This window comes from Malaclemys terrapin, chromosome 2, assembly GCF_027887155.1.
Source record: "Malaclemys terrapin pileata isolate rMalTer1 chromosome 2, rMalTer1.hap1, whole genome shotgun sequence".
NCBI lineage: Eukaryota > Metazoa > Chordata > Testudines > Emydidae > Malaclemys > Malaclemys terrapin.
The window spans coordinates 254939065-254952502 of record NC_071506.1 but is presented as its reverse complement, the minus strand read 5'-3'; the positions used below and the strand labels follow the sequence as shown (position 1 = coordinate 254952502).

At 42.4% G+C, this 13438-nt stretch overlaps 1 protein-coding gene across 5 annotated transcripts in view; it reads left to right on the top strand.

Moving 5' to 3' along the window:
- MPP7 (MAGUK p55 scaffold protein 7) overlaps positions 1–13438 on the top strand; it is a 293702-nt gene that overhangs the window by 197208 nt on the left and 83056 nt on the right. For all 5 annotated transcript variants that reach the window (XM_054020780.1, XM_054020779.1, XM_054020782.1 and 2 more), the window contains one exon: positions 9901–9982. In XM_054020780.1, the coding sequence (XP_053876755.1) occupies positions 9901–9982 (82 nt within the window). The remainder of the gene's footprint in view (positions 1–9900; positions 9983–13438) is intronic.

Sequence of the window (13438 nt, the reverse complement as noted above, 5' to 3'; positions counted from 1 at the left end):
AAAGAAACTAGTTTTTGAAGCTGTGTGGAAATTTAACATTTAAAATGGACAAATAGACATTAATACACTCTGATCTAAAGCAAAGGTTACATTTAAAAATATGGGTTACATTAAAAATGTGGCTTATTGGAGTATTCATTTTTATATATTGCCTGATTGCTATATACCTTTATTTAACAGGCAAAGCATGCAATAAATCTGAAGTCTCTGACCATCTTTACTCTTAACCTATATTACAGGCCAAACTTGTTTTGATTTGTTGTTAATCCTTGAAAAATAAGGGCTTATTTTGTTAATATTCTGGAACCAGCAGTATCCAGCAGATGAATGGATGGAGTAGTACTGCTCATCTCTAGGACATAAAAGTAAACAAAAAAGGGTATAGCTCCTGGAGAAGTTGCATTAATGTGTCAGTACTTTTGCATGCTGCTTGCTGCTGTACCTTTAATCACATTCTCAATCTCTGATCTCCATATGGTTTCCAAACTTCTTATTTCCCTTTTAAAAAATATTTTAAATTGAGCTATGCTATTACACCTATGTATGTCCCATTTTGGCTAACTCTCTCCTTTGGCTAACAACACGAAAGCCCTTTTTCAGACTCCCAAGATCCAACCTTAACTGCCTTTGCTTTTTAAAGCACAGTATGAGAAGCTGCATTGCGTGTGCCACTGAAAATACTGGGGCTCAACAATTCATAAGAACAAATGTTCTTGCCAGATTATCCACACCTCATGGATTAGGCAGCGCTTGCAATAACATGAGAGAAGTGCTTTTTTAGTATTTCAGCAAAATCAAAAGTACTCATACATTAAAAACAAATTAATTGATGTTTGAGGATATTTTTAAAAACTATAATGGGTAAGGTTTGGAGACGAGTAGGAGAAGCCTTGTTTTTTCAAACCACTTTGCCTTTTTATAATGTGTAGTACATAGGCTAGCTTTGAAGGCCAGTCACAAGACTCAACTAGTGCTGTATGTGGCTGCATTCTTACTTGGGCCTTGTCTTCCCTATGAATAAAAGATGTGTTCATATCGATCAGGACATGTAGGGGAATGAAGACAGACACAGGGATAGATTTAAACAGAAGGCTGCAAATATATTAACGCTGGGGTGGGACACTATTCACCCTGCCTCCCCTCTCTCTCTCATATCAGACATTTAAGTGGGTCCAGTACCAGGTTAGAGGGCTTCCACCATATAACCCATACCTCAGGGTACACTCTTTTCAGCCTGTTCCCAAGACTCCATTCACTTTTCTGAATAATCTCACTCTCCACCCACAAGGGAAGTAGATGGTACCATAAGGGGACAATGGCCTACAAAGGTCCAGAGTGACCTAGACAAATTAGAGGATTGGGCCACAATAAATCTGATGAGGTTCAACAAAGACAAGTGCAGAGTCTTGCACATAGGATGGAAGAATCCCATGCACTGCTACAGGCTGGGGACAGACTGGTTAAGCTGCAGTTCTGCAGAAAAGGACCTGGGGATTACAGTGGACTAGAAGCTGGATGAGAGTCAACACTGTGCCCTTGCCAAGAAGGCTAACGGCATATTGGGTTGCATTAGTAGGAGCATTGTCAGCAGATCGAAGGAAGTGATTATTGTCCTCTATTCGACATTGGTGAGGCCACATCTGAGGTATTGTGTCCAGTTTTGGGCCCCCCATCACAGAAAGGATGTGGACAAATTGGAGAGAGTCCAGCAGAAGGCAACGGAAATGGGGCACATGATTTACGAGGAGTGGCTGAGGGAACTGGGGTTATTTAGTCTGCAGAAGAGAAGCGTGAGGTGGGATTTGATAGCAGCCTTCAACTACCTGAAGGGGGGTTTCAAAGAGGATGGAGCTAGGCTGTTCTCAGTGGTGGCAGATGACAGAACAAGGAGTTAATGGTCTCAAGTTGCAGTGGGAGAGGTCTAGGTTGGATATTAGGAAACACTGTTTCACTAGCTGAAGCACTGGAATGGGTTACCTAGGGAGGTGGTGGAATCTCCATCTTTAGAGGTTTTTAAAGCCCAGCTTGATACAGCCCTGACAGGGATGATTTAGTTGGTGTTGGTCCTGCTTTGAGCAGGGGGTTGGACTAGATGACCTCCTGAAGTCTCTTCCAACCCTAATCTTCTATGATTCTAAAGACTTCAGGACTACCCTTCTTCAATCGGTACAGTGAAATCACAGGTCGCTTTTACCTTCGGGAACTATCCCTTTTGGCTTTTATCCTTACTGGTCGCTGACCGCAAGTTGTGATGAACGAAACATTACTACAAAGGCCAAACAGTAATTTCTCTTATTTAATCCAACTGTGCTCCATGATGTTGTGAGGAAGGCCAAATCCCCCTCCCCCCCAAAAAAAACAAACAGAAAAACACCAAGCTTCCAACAACTTGGCTCCAATGGGAAAAATTCCTTCCTGACCCCAAAACAGGCAGTTGGTTAGACCCGCAACATTCTAAAACACAACAATTATACTAAAACTACAGGGAGGAAGGGTGGAGCAGCTAACAAGAGGAAGAGGCTCCAAAAAGACTGGGCACAGGCTTAAATTAATGGGGGCGGGGAGAGCAAGGGGCTGGCCAATGGAAGCTGAAGGGTCTCTGGAGGAAATACAGCCCATCTCTGCATTCCAAGGCATACACTTTCTTCCTCTAGGGTTGTCCACCACACTGCAGGTCCGATCAAGTTTTACACCCAATGAGATGGATGGGTGGGTAGCAGTTTCAGTAAGCTAATTTGAGTTAAGTAACTAAGTCCCCCATAACTCGTGAAATCTGCAAACTCTCTTGTCTTCACTAGGATTTTACTTCAAGTTAGCTTACTTGAGTTAGAAACACACCATTTTTTTCATAGCAAAGACAGGGTGTTGGTGGTATTAGTTGCACAGAACATATTACACCCATTCCTCCTCAGCAAACAGGCTTCCCATTGCTTCCAGGGGCAATTCTAACTGTTGTCCTTGGTCTTTAAGCTAAGGTTCTTGGCTACCTGATCACCTCTTTTCCCACCTGCTATCACAATTAAGGCTAGCTGTAGTGATTTTAACAATCCTTAGATTTAAACATCATAGGAAAGATAGCTGGGCATTCTTAGAAGAAGGCCTTAGGTTATGACTTTCAGATTCCATCCTGGTTTAATGGAACTCAGCTTGTCGACTTCTAGGGTAAGAATGTAAATCGTGCTCCTTGTATAGCCTTTTGCGTGAGGGGTGGAAGCCTGTGTGCTGTTTGGATGGGTGTATTGGAGATGTCTTGTATTTTTATTTGACTTAAGATCACTTTAAGAGATGTATAAATAAGCATAATTTTACAATTGAGAATAAAGGCTGTATTGGTTAAAAAACTGACCTGGGTGTAAGGGGGGGAAATAAAAATATATATGTATATAACAAATGGATGAAAGGGGGAGTTATAGTAATTAATATAAAACAGAAGCTAGGAATTGTAGCAAATTAATAAGGGAAGCAAAAGGACACAAAGAGAAATCTATGGCCAGTGGAGGGAAGGCCAATAAGAAGGAATTTTTAAAGTGTATTAGGAACAAATAAAATCCTGACAAAGCATTGCTCCATTAATAGATGAAAGTGGTAAAATTATCAATAATAATGCAGAAAAAGCAGATGTGTTTGATGAATATTTCTGTTCTGTATTTGGGAAAAAAGCAAATGATGTAATCATATCATATGATAACACTTTTTCCATTCCACTAGTAAGAATTCTTTATCAATCAAGTCCCATATGAGCTACTCCATTATCTTGCCTGGGATTGAAGTCAGACTGACAGGCCTATAATTACCTGGGTCATCACATTTACACATTAGTTTTCTTCCAGTTTTCTGGAATTTCCCTGGTATTCCAAGAATTATTGAAAATCAACATTAACAATCCAGCAAGCTCCTGATCCAGCTCTTTTAAAAAGTCTTAGGAAACTCCTTATTGATCTTATTTCTGCTTGCCATAGGTTTCACCTTGTGTATTAATCTAGGAACAAAAAATGTAGGCCATATTTAATAATGGGCTCTTCAGTCTAGCAGAGAAAGATATAACAAGATCCAGTGGCTAGAAGTTGAAGCTAGACAATTTGAGCTTGGAAATAAGGTGTATATTTTTAACAATAAAAGTAATTAACGATTGGAACAATTTATTTTGGTTCATGGTGGATTCTCCCTTGCTGGCAATTTTTAATTCAAGATTGGATTTTTTTTGTTTAAAGGTCTGATCCAGTTCAAAAGGAATTACTTTGGGGGAGTTTTTGGCCTCTTTTTTACAGGTGGTCAGACTAGATGATCCCAATGATCCCTTCTGACCTTGGAGTCTATGAATCGATTGAGAAAAGCACTTTACCATTAATTTAATTTTATGGTGGATTGTTCAGGAAGGATATTTATTACTTAAAAATCTTGATGTCACAGAATGGCTGGCCTCTGAATGAAGTAGGTCCAGCTGCTCTGTGACAGAACAGGTGCTGTCAGGTTGGCCAATTAAAAGGACAGGGCAGCATCTGGCTTATAAAGAATCTGGGCACCTGGGTGTGGGAGGGAGACCCTGTATATCAGAGCAGACTGGTTCAGCCAGGAGCAGATGAGAGCTGCCAGAGACTTGGGGGAGTGGAGGAAGGTCCCAGAAGGAAGCAGAAGGTGTTTCCTGGGAGATAGCTGAAGGCAAGAAGAGCAGTGAAAGGCATTTCTTGGCTAGTGTCTCCAAGCCAGACTGTCATGGCCAGAGGACTGGAGTGGGCTGAAGAAAGGAGGAGATGCAGAGGGAGTTGCCTGCAGGCTCTAAGCTGGAGAGTCCAAATCAAGGGCCAGAGAGGATTGAAGGCAGGGAGCAGTAGAGGAGCTTAACCTCTGAAATCTTAAGAGCAGGATTCCAGAGTAAGAGGGCCAGGGGGCGTGAAGGATGCTCCTCAGCAGAGACTGTGGGAGGGTTCCTGTTCGGGTAAAGTGAGGTTGCACCCCATTTGAAAAGGCTGGGGTGGCTGTCCTGGTACAAGGACAGAGGAGGACTGTCAGATGGTCTGGGTGTGGTCAAAGTTGCCGGTGTGTCATATGTGGGGCATCCTGAGATAAAATAGCTTGAGTTTTAATTACTGCTTGCACTGCAGTAAAAAATGGACTGCATGTTTGGAGACTTACGTTTTGGATCATTTGCACAAGCTTTTTTAATAATTTGGTCCCAAGAAAGGATAGTATTGAGACAAGAAAGCCTGAAGTAAAGTTATTGGGTAACCTGAGAGGGGAAACTGAGGCAGGCACAGGACAGCACGCCACGCGGGACTGCCCTGTGATACCTGGCTAGTGTCCAGTTATTGGAAGTAAGCTTCAGACTAACATCTGTTACTGTGGTGCCAGAGCTTAGTATTGAGAGAGAGTAGATTATTAATGATTGATTTTATCAGTTTATATACAGTAATATTGAAATCAGTAGTGTTTGCTTCCTGTATAAAAATACTCAGTTTAAAACTTTGGCTAGAATAATTGCAGTAAAATCCTCATAATTTTTCTAACTCCCAGGCATATTTGCATCTGAAATTAAATCATAATAAAGAATTCAAGCACATGTCATAGCTATATAATTATATTATAAAAATATAAAAGCATATTTTTAGCAAATTACAGAAAGAATGCACTGCTTAGAGATAGGATTTCATATGAATAAATATAAAATGTAATATCGTGTGCAATACACAGACCCAGAATTCTACTACAGAGTGGTGGCTACTGTCAGAATTTCTACCAAAGAGACTCTGAACATGTGGTGGTGATTAATTTTCTAGGGAGTTTTCCTTTTCACAGCAAATATAGCCTGTGTGTAATAAACAAATACAAATCAAGCTCCCTCTTGGCATTTGAAGTATTCTGTTGTATTTTAGATTTGAGTTTTTAGAGGTAAGTTTTACTCACAACCATTAAAAATGTTAAACACATACAAATCATTTGACGCCTGTTAGTTATTTGTGCATTTTTCCACCTTTGTGCTCCTGAAGTACTTTACATTGGAAACAGTGATGCACACGTTACTCTGCTTTATTTTCTTGATGACAAATTAAGAAAGGTAGAAATAAAAGAAAATTCAATATATATTTCATAAACAACTTACTCCGACCTCAACTGTAACTCTTCTTTGACCAGATAACACTAAGCAGTTGATACTGATGCACATTTCAGCATGTGAGATCCAACAAGTGTTGGGGGTAAAAGTTGGGACACCAAGTCACAAGTCCACCCAATTTAGGTGTAATCAATTTTGGCTTTTATTTGTACAATTTCAGACAGAATTATTGTCACCTATAGTGTCTGGACATACATTTATGCCAGGCAAATAACAGACAAGATAGAATTGATCAGGCCCAAGTTACCGCATTCTGGGGCACCGGGAAGTTCTTCCACCTTCCATGATAATTGTTGCCTTCTCTTATCCCTTGATCTAGTCCTTCAGTCACATTCTTCAGTTTCTGGTCTGGTGTTTCTCCAGCTTGGGCCCATGTTCACTTTGGTCTTTTACATGTTTCTACATTACAGATTACTTAATCTTTATCCAATTGGCTTTTAGCACATCAACCCTTTGGATTTTAGGTAACCCACACATTATACATTGTGACAGACCCAGACCAGTGGGGTACAGGAGTCTGGTAGAGGGCAAATATACTGGTCACTGGATGAGTAGTTTTCTGTTCCCTGAGTGACCAAAGCAGGGGCTGCCCTAGAGCAATCAGGAACCTGCTAGAACCAGTTAAGGCAGGCAGGCTAATTAGAACACCTGGAGCCAATTAAGAAGAAGCTGCTAGAATCAATTAAGGCAGGCTAATCAAGGCACCTGGGTTTTAAAAGGAGCTCACTTCAGTTTGTGGTGGGAGTGTGAGGAGCTGGGAGCAAGAGGCGCAAGGAGCTGAGAGGGTGCGCTGCTGGAGGACTGAGGAGCACAAGCGTTATCAGACACCAGGAGGAAGGTCCTGTGGTGAGAATAAGGAAGGTGTTTGGAGGAAGCCATGGGGAAGTAGCCCAGGGAGTTGTAGCTGTCATGCAGTTGTTACAGGAGGCACTACAGACAGCTGCAGTCCACAGGGCCCTGGGCTGGAACCCGGAGTAGAGGGCGGGCCCGGGTTCCCCCCAAGCCTCCCAATTGACTTGGACTGTGGGTTCTTCCAGAGGGGAAGGTCTCTGGGCTGTTCCCCAACCCACATGGTGAATCTCTGAGGCAAGAAAATCTGCCAATAAGCGCAGGACCCACCAAGATAGAGGAGGAACTTTGTCACAACATGCACAATCTTCAATTGCCCAACTTCTGTATTTTTCGGGCTGGTTTTGCAGTTTCTGGGTCATGTTGTTGTGTCATCCTGCCCTGGGTCTTCCCAGAAAAAAAGAGGGGTGGTTATTATTATTATTATTATGTTTGTGCATCTTTTACTTACGTCTTCCAACGTGACATGTTACCTTTGTTTTTTCAGCAATAATGTTTTAAACAGATTAGCAATTTTATGTAAAAGAAGAATTAGCAAAACCATATTTATGCCACCAAAACCTTGGCCTAAGTGTTATCTCCTCAGTACTCATTCACTATGCATAATTACAAATCATTAAAAATATAACTATTGGAAGCTTTTCATCTTACCATTAACAATTCTTGATGTTATATTACAGTGTTATACATCAATATATGTTATTCTGTGCTATTCTTAATCTATTAGAAAGGGGAGGGGAGTTACGGAAAACATAATTCTTTAATGCCAACATTTATTTTCTTTAAACATGGGTTTTTCATTCAAAGTTCAGTTTTGCTTCGCTTCCTTAGAAATTTTCAGGTGAATGCGAGGTGTCTCAATTTTAGGGCCTGTTATTTAGTTGCTTTTACTGGTACCTCAACAGCAAGCTTCCCCACACTATCCTACTTGTGTGCTTCCATCCTGTTGAGAAGAAATATCTATTGAAGATAATCAGTTGTTCAGACTCCATGTTAACCCTCCTCTATTTATTACTTTCTGTCTCTATTGAGAATACCAGCAAGTTGCTAGTTTTAATGGTAATTTTGTGCTATAGACAGCAGCTCACTAAGAGTTGACTTCAGTCTTCTCACACAGGCTGCTAAACAGCCACTGGATAAAAAAATTATTTATTTATGCTTTATTTAGTTGCTAATTGTTAAAACACAATTATGACAGATACAGGAAATGTCCCACATTTCTGAACTGTATGAATTCTCCCTTATATGCATTCTAGATCAGTGCTACAGAATAGGATGATTTTCCAAAGCCATAGATTCTAGGACTAGAAGGGACCTCGAGAGGTCGAGTCCAGTCCCCTGCCCTCATGGCAGGACCAAATACTGTCTAGACCATCGCAGAAAGACATTTATCTAACCTACTCTTAAATAGCTCCAGAGATGGAGATTCCACAACCTCCCAGTTTATTCCAGTGTTTAACCACCCTGACAGTTAGGAACTTTTTCCTAATGTCCAACCTAAACCTCCCTTGCTGCAGTTTAAGCCCATTGCTTCTTGCTCTATCCTTAGAGGCTAAGGTGAACAAGTTTTCTCCCTCCTCCTTATGACACCCTTTTAGATACCTGAAAACTGCTATCATGTCCCCTCTCAGTCTTCTCTTTTCCAAACTAAACAAACCCAATTCTTTCAGCCTTCCTTCATAGGTCATGTTCTCAAGACCTTTTATCATTCTTATTGCTCTTCTCTGGACCCTCTCCAGTCTCTCCACATCTTTCTTGAAATGCAGTGCCCAGAACTGGACACAATACTCCAGTTGAGGCCTAACCAGCACAGAGTAGAGCGGAAGAATGACTTCTCGTGTCTAGCTCACAACACACCTGTTAATGCATCCCAGAATCATGTTTGCTTTTTTTTGCAACAGCATCACACTGTTGACTCATATTTAGCTTGTGGTCCACTATAACCCCTAGATCCCTTTCTGCCGTACTCCTTCCTAGACAGTCTGTATGTGTGAAATAGATTGTTTCTTCCTAAGTGGAGCACCTCAGACCATTTCTCCAATTTGTCCAGATCATTTTGTCTTTGTTTCTTGGATGATTCTTAAAGACTCCTTTGTGAAAAAACAAAGTAGCCACTTGTGTGTGTGTTTTGTTTTAAAGGCATAAATGTTAGCTAAATATGTGCAAAAAACATTTTGTGTGTTTGGCAACATGGCCTCTTTTTATGCAGGAACTTTACTATATATATTGTTTTTCAATTTTTAGCAGTACATAAGTGCAAGTCTAGAGGCTGACCAAGTACAAATAGTATAGCCCTGTACACTTAGGGGAAATATTAAAGGCCAAAATTATATTGTTTTCATGTTCCCCTCAGATGCATAATAAGGATATGTCTATATTGCAGTAAAACACCTGCGGCTGGCCTGTGTCAGATGGCTTGGGCTGCAGGGCTATCAGTATTCAGTATAGATGTTCAGGATTAGGCTGAAGCCTGAGCTCTGGAACCTGCCCCCATTACAGGGTCCCAGAGCCCAGGCTCCAGCCCGAGCCTGAATGTCTACACTGCAATTTTATAGCCCCGGAGTCGAAGCCCCATGAGCCCAAGCCAGCTGACACAGGCCAGCCGCAGGTGTTTTATTGCAGTGTAGGCATGTCCTGAGTACAAATACCACACCTGTGCAAAATGGATGGGTTATTGCTAGCCTCCTGAAAAGAATTGAACAAGTGATCGATTGTATAAGATAGAACAAGAGACAGATTTCTATCAACCTGATACAAACAGAAATGTGTATGTAATAATAAATATATTTCATGTAATAACAGATTTTTATTAACAGGTGCCATTTCTGTTTTTGGACTACAGTATACATCATTACAGCTTGCAATTTAACATTTAAAATGTTTTCTAGTCCAGTGCATTTAAATTATGCTAAGACTTACCAAAATCTTTTTTTTTTTTTAAGGGGGCTACTATTAAAAGGGAAGAACATACTGGTGCAATTGTGGTGGCTAGAATAATGCGAGGAGGAGCTGCCGACAGAAGTGGTAAGAGAGGTCTTTTTTGTCACTAATCATTCAAATTATTTAACTCAGAAAAGGGCAAGTGTGTAAGAGAGTGAGGTGAGTGTGGGAGAGAGTGAGTGACTAGTGAGATGTATCTGTATTGCATACAAAGATAACCTGGAGTTGGGTCATCTTCCAGTGTGGTATTTTGGAGCTGGTGATGCTAGGGAAAAGGAATGGTGAAGGTCAGGGAAAGTGTGGGACCCTTACTTAATGAGGGAGGCAACATAGCCCAGATGATGTGGAAAAAGCTGAAGTACTCAATGATTTTTTTTTCCCCTCGGTTTTCACAGACAAGGTCAGCTCCCAGACTGCTGCACTGGGCAACACAGTATGGGGAGGAGGTGAGCAGCCCTCAGTAGAGAAAGAACAGGTTAAGGATTGTTTAGAAAAGCGGGATGTGCACAAGTCCATAGGTCCAGATCTAATGCATCCAGGGGTGCTGAGGGAGTTGGCTGATGTGATTGCAGAGCCATTGGCCATTATCTTTGAAAATTCATGGCAATCGGGGGAGGTCTCGGACGATTGGAAAAAGGCAAATATAGTGCCCATATTTAAAAAAGGGAAGAAAGAGAACCTGGGGAACTACAGACCGGTCAGCCTCACTTCAGTCCCCGGCAAAATCATAGAGCAGGTCCTCAAGGAATCCATTTTGAAGCACTTGGAGGAGAGGAAGGTGATCAGAAACAGTCAACGTGGATTCAGGGCAAGTCATGTCTGAAGTCTTTAAACCATGATTTGAGGACTTCAGTGGCTCAGACATAGGTTAGGGGTTTGTTGCGGGAGTGGGTGGGTGAGATTCTGTGGCCTACATTGTGCAGGAGGTCAGACTAGGCTGGGATGATTCATCATAGATCATAGAATATCAGGGTTGGAAGGGATCTTAAAAGGTCATCCAGTCCAACCCCCTGCTCAAAGCAGGACCAATCCCCAGTTGGGGTTGGTCCTGCTTTGAGCAGGGGATTGGGACTAGATGACCTCCTGAAGTCTCTTCTTCCAACCCTAATATTCTATGATTCTGTGATTTCCTGTTGAACGAAATGTGGAAATGATTTAGTATTTTTGAGTTACTAAATGAAAAAGCACAATAATTTTTATCAATTATTGTTTATTACTTGACAGATTTGTGCTTAGAAATGCTGATACGTGCAAAGATTGGTTTAGTTCAGATAACAATTCAAGGATTTGTTAGAATAGATGTTCTTTGTAGATTTCTCATGCTTTCTGTTTCTGGATGGATCATAAATAGTGCAATAGTAGCTGTGCTCTCTGTATTATCTTTATACTGAAAATAGGAAGTGAACTGTGCAAAAATTTAAAAATGATCTGCATTCTTTACAACCATTGGGTTCAATTCTTATTTTCTACAAACGAGTATGCCCATCTTTAGTATAGGCACTAAATGTAGATAGTAATTTTGTCTTAGATCAATGGTCCCCAAATTGTGGGGCATGACCCCCCGCGGGAGCACGGAGGAATGTTTGGAGGGATGCCTGGGTTAGCCCCCATGGGGGTGGGGAGGGAACGCCACACTTCCAGCCTCGCTCCTCCCCCAGTCCTGCCCTGCTTCCAGGCTTGGGTTAGCCCTCATGGGGAACAGGGAGGGAGTGCCATGTTTCCAACCCCGCTCCACCCCCAGACCAGCTCTGTCCCAAACCTGTTAAGCCCCCAGTCCCACCCCAGCTCCTCCCCTATCCACAATTCCGCCCTCAGCTCTGTCTTCAGCCCAAGCTCTGCTGCTCAGGAAGCCTTGGCTGTGCAGTAATGGAGGGGATGCAGACAGATTCTGTTAATAGTGAGGGGGGTACAACTGGAAAAGTTTGCACAACACTATCTTAGGTTATGTCTTCAAAGAGGAGCAGAAGTGGATGGGTTTAATGATACATGGGGTTTTAATTTGGTTGTTTAATTAGTTATTCATCATTTTACATATAGACATCCTGTATAAACTAATCCTGACCAAGGAAGATATTTAACATGCAGTAAAATTATATATAAATTATATATTGTTCATTGCATGTTAAATATTAGAAGGAAATACAGTAACTTCAGTGCAAATAGAGAAGTATTTTCCAGTGATGATGAGGCATAGCATGCCTCTTAAAGGCTCAGAAGAATTTAATGGGCATAGAATTGATTTTGAAACCTAATCTAAATGCATTGATATTTGCTATTGTGTGTAGAATGTCTTGTATTTACTTTTGTAAATGGGAGTTCTCCATTGCACTTGGATAGCATTAAAAAATATTTAACTGCCTCACCTGTAGGTGGCAAATGTCACTGATATCACAGACTCCAACACCTTCAATTGTTGGATTCACCGCACCTGAAGCAAGGGGAACGTTGTTCGGGCTTGCCAAAGGAAGGCAGCAATGCTTTATGGTGAGGGATGTGGGGGAAAGGAAGTCAGAAATTACAGCAAAATTTGAGTGGTAGTGCTTTGCGGTGCTGACTCACCCTCTTGGAATGAGAGGGTGGAAAGCTTTAAAGATGAAAGCCCTGGGCGTTGGAAGCCCTTTCTCCATGCAGCAAGCAAGGTAGCAAGGAGGTGCTAGATAAAGGAACGGAAAGGGGACTTTCATGATTGGTACGGCAGGGAGCCAAACCCCCTTTCATATAGCTCACCTTAACCCTCCTATGAGGGTGGGAAGGATGGTATGGTCCAAGCCATGGGTTGGCTGGGGGACCTGGATGAAAAATGAAGGGGGGCTGGTGGAAGCCCCGGGTAGTTATTTGAATAAACATAGATTTGCCTGCACTTTACACTTTATCTGCCGGGTAGTCCCAGACATCTATATAATAAAATTGTGGCCCAATTAAATCGATATCAAGTGTCTCCTATCCTCCTTTCTGGACAAACCTTTTTTCTCTGCAACACAATTTTTTCCTTCCTTTTACTTGTGTCAGGAAAGTGAATTTAACCTCTCACTTTCTGTCAGTAGTTGTTTAGTGCAGTGGTTTTCAAACTTATTTTCTGGCGACCCAGTTGAAGAAAATTGTTGATGCCCGCGACCCAGTGGAGCTGGGGAGGAGGGGTTTGGGATGTGAGAGGGGCTCAGGGCTGGGGCAGAGGGTTGGGATACGGGAGGGGATCAGGGCACTGGGCTGGGGGTGCAGGCTCTAGGGTGGGGACAGGGATGAAGGGTTTGGGGTGCAGGAAGAGGCTCCAGGTTTGAGGCAGGGCTTGGGGCACAGGCTTACCTCCGGCGGCTCCGGGTCAGCAGCCAGGGTGCAGTGGCAGGGTTCTCACAGGTCCTAGGCTCTCACCCGCAGGCACCGCCCCCCCTCCCCAGCTTCCAATTGTCAGTTCCTAGCCAATGGGAGTGTGGAGCCGGTGCTCGGGACAGGGGCAGCACACAGAGCCCCGTGGCTCCCCCACCTAGGAGCCGGACGTGCTGCTGGCTGCTTCCGGGAGCACAGCGCAGTGTTGGAACAGGT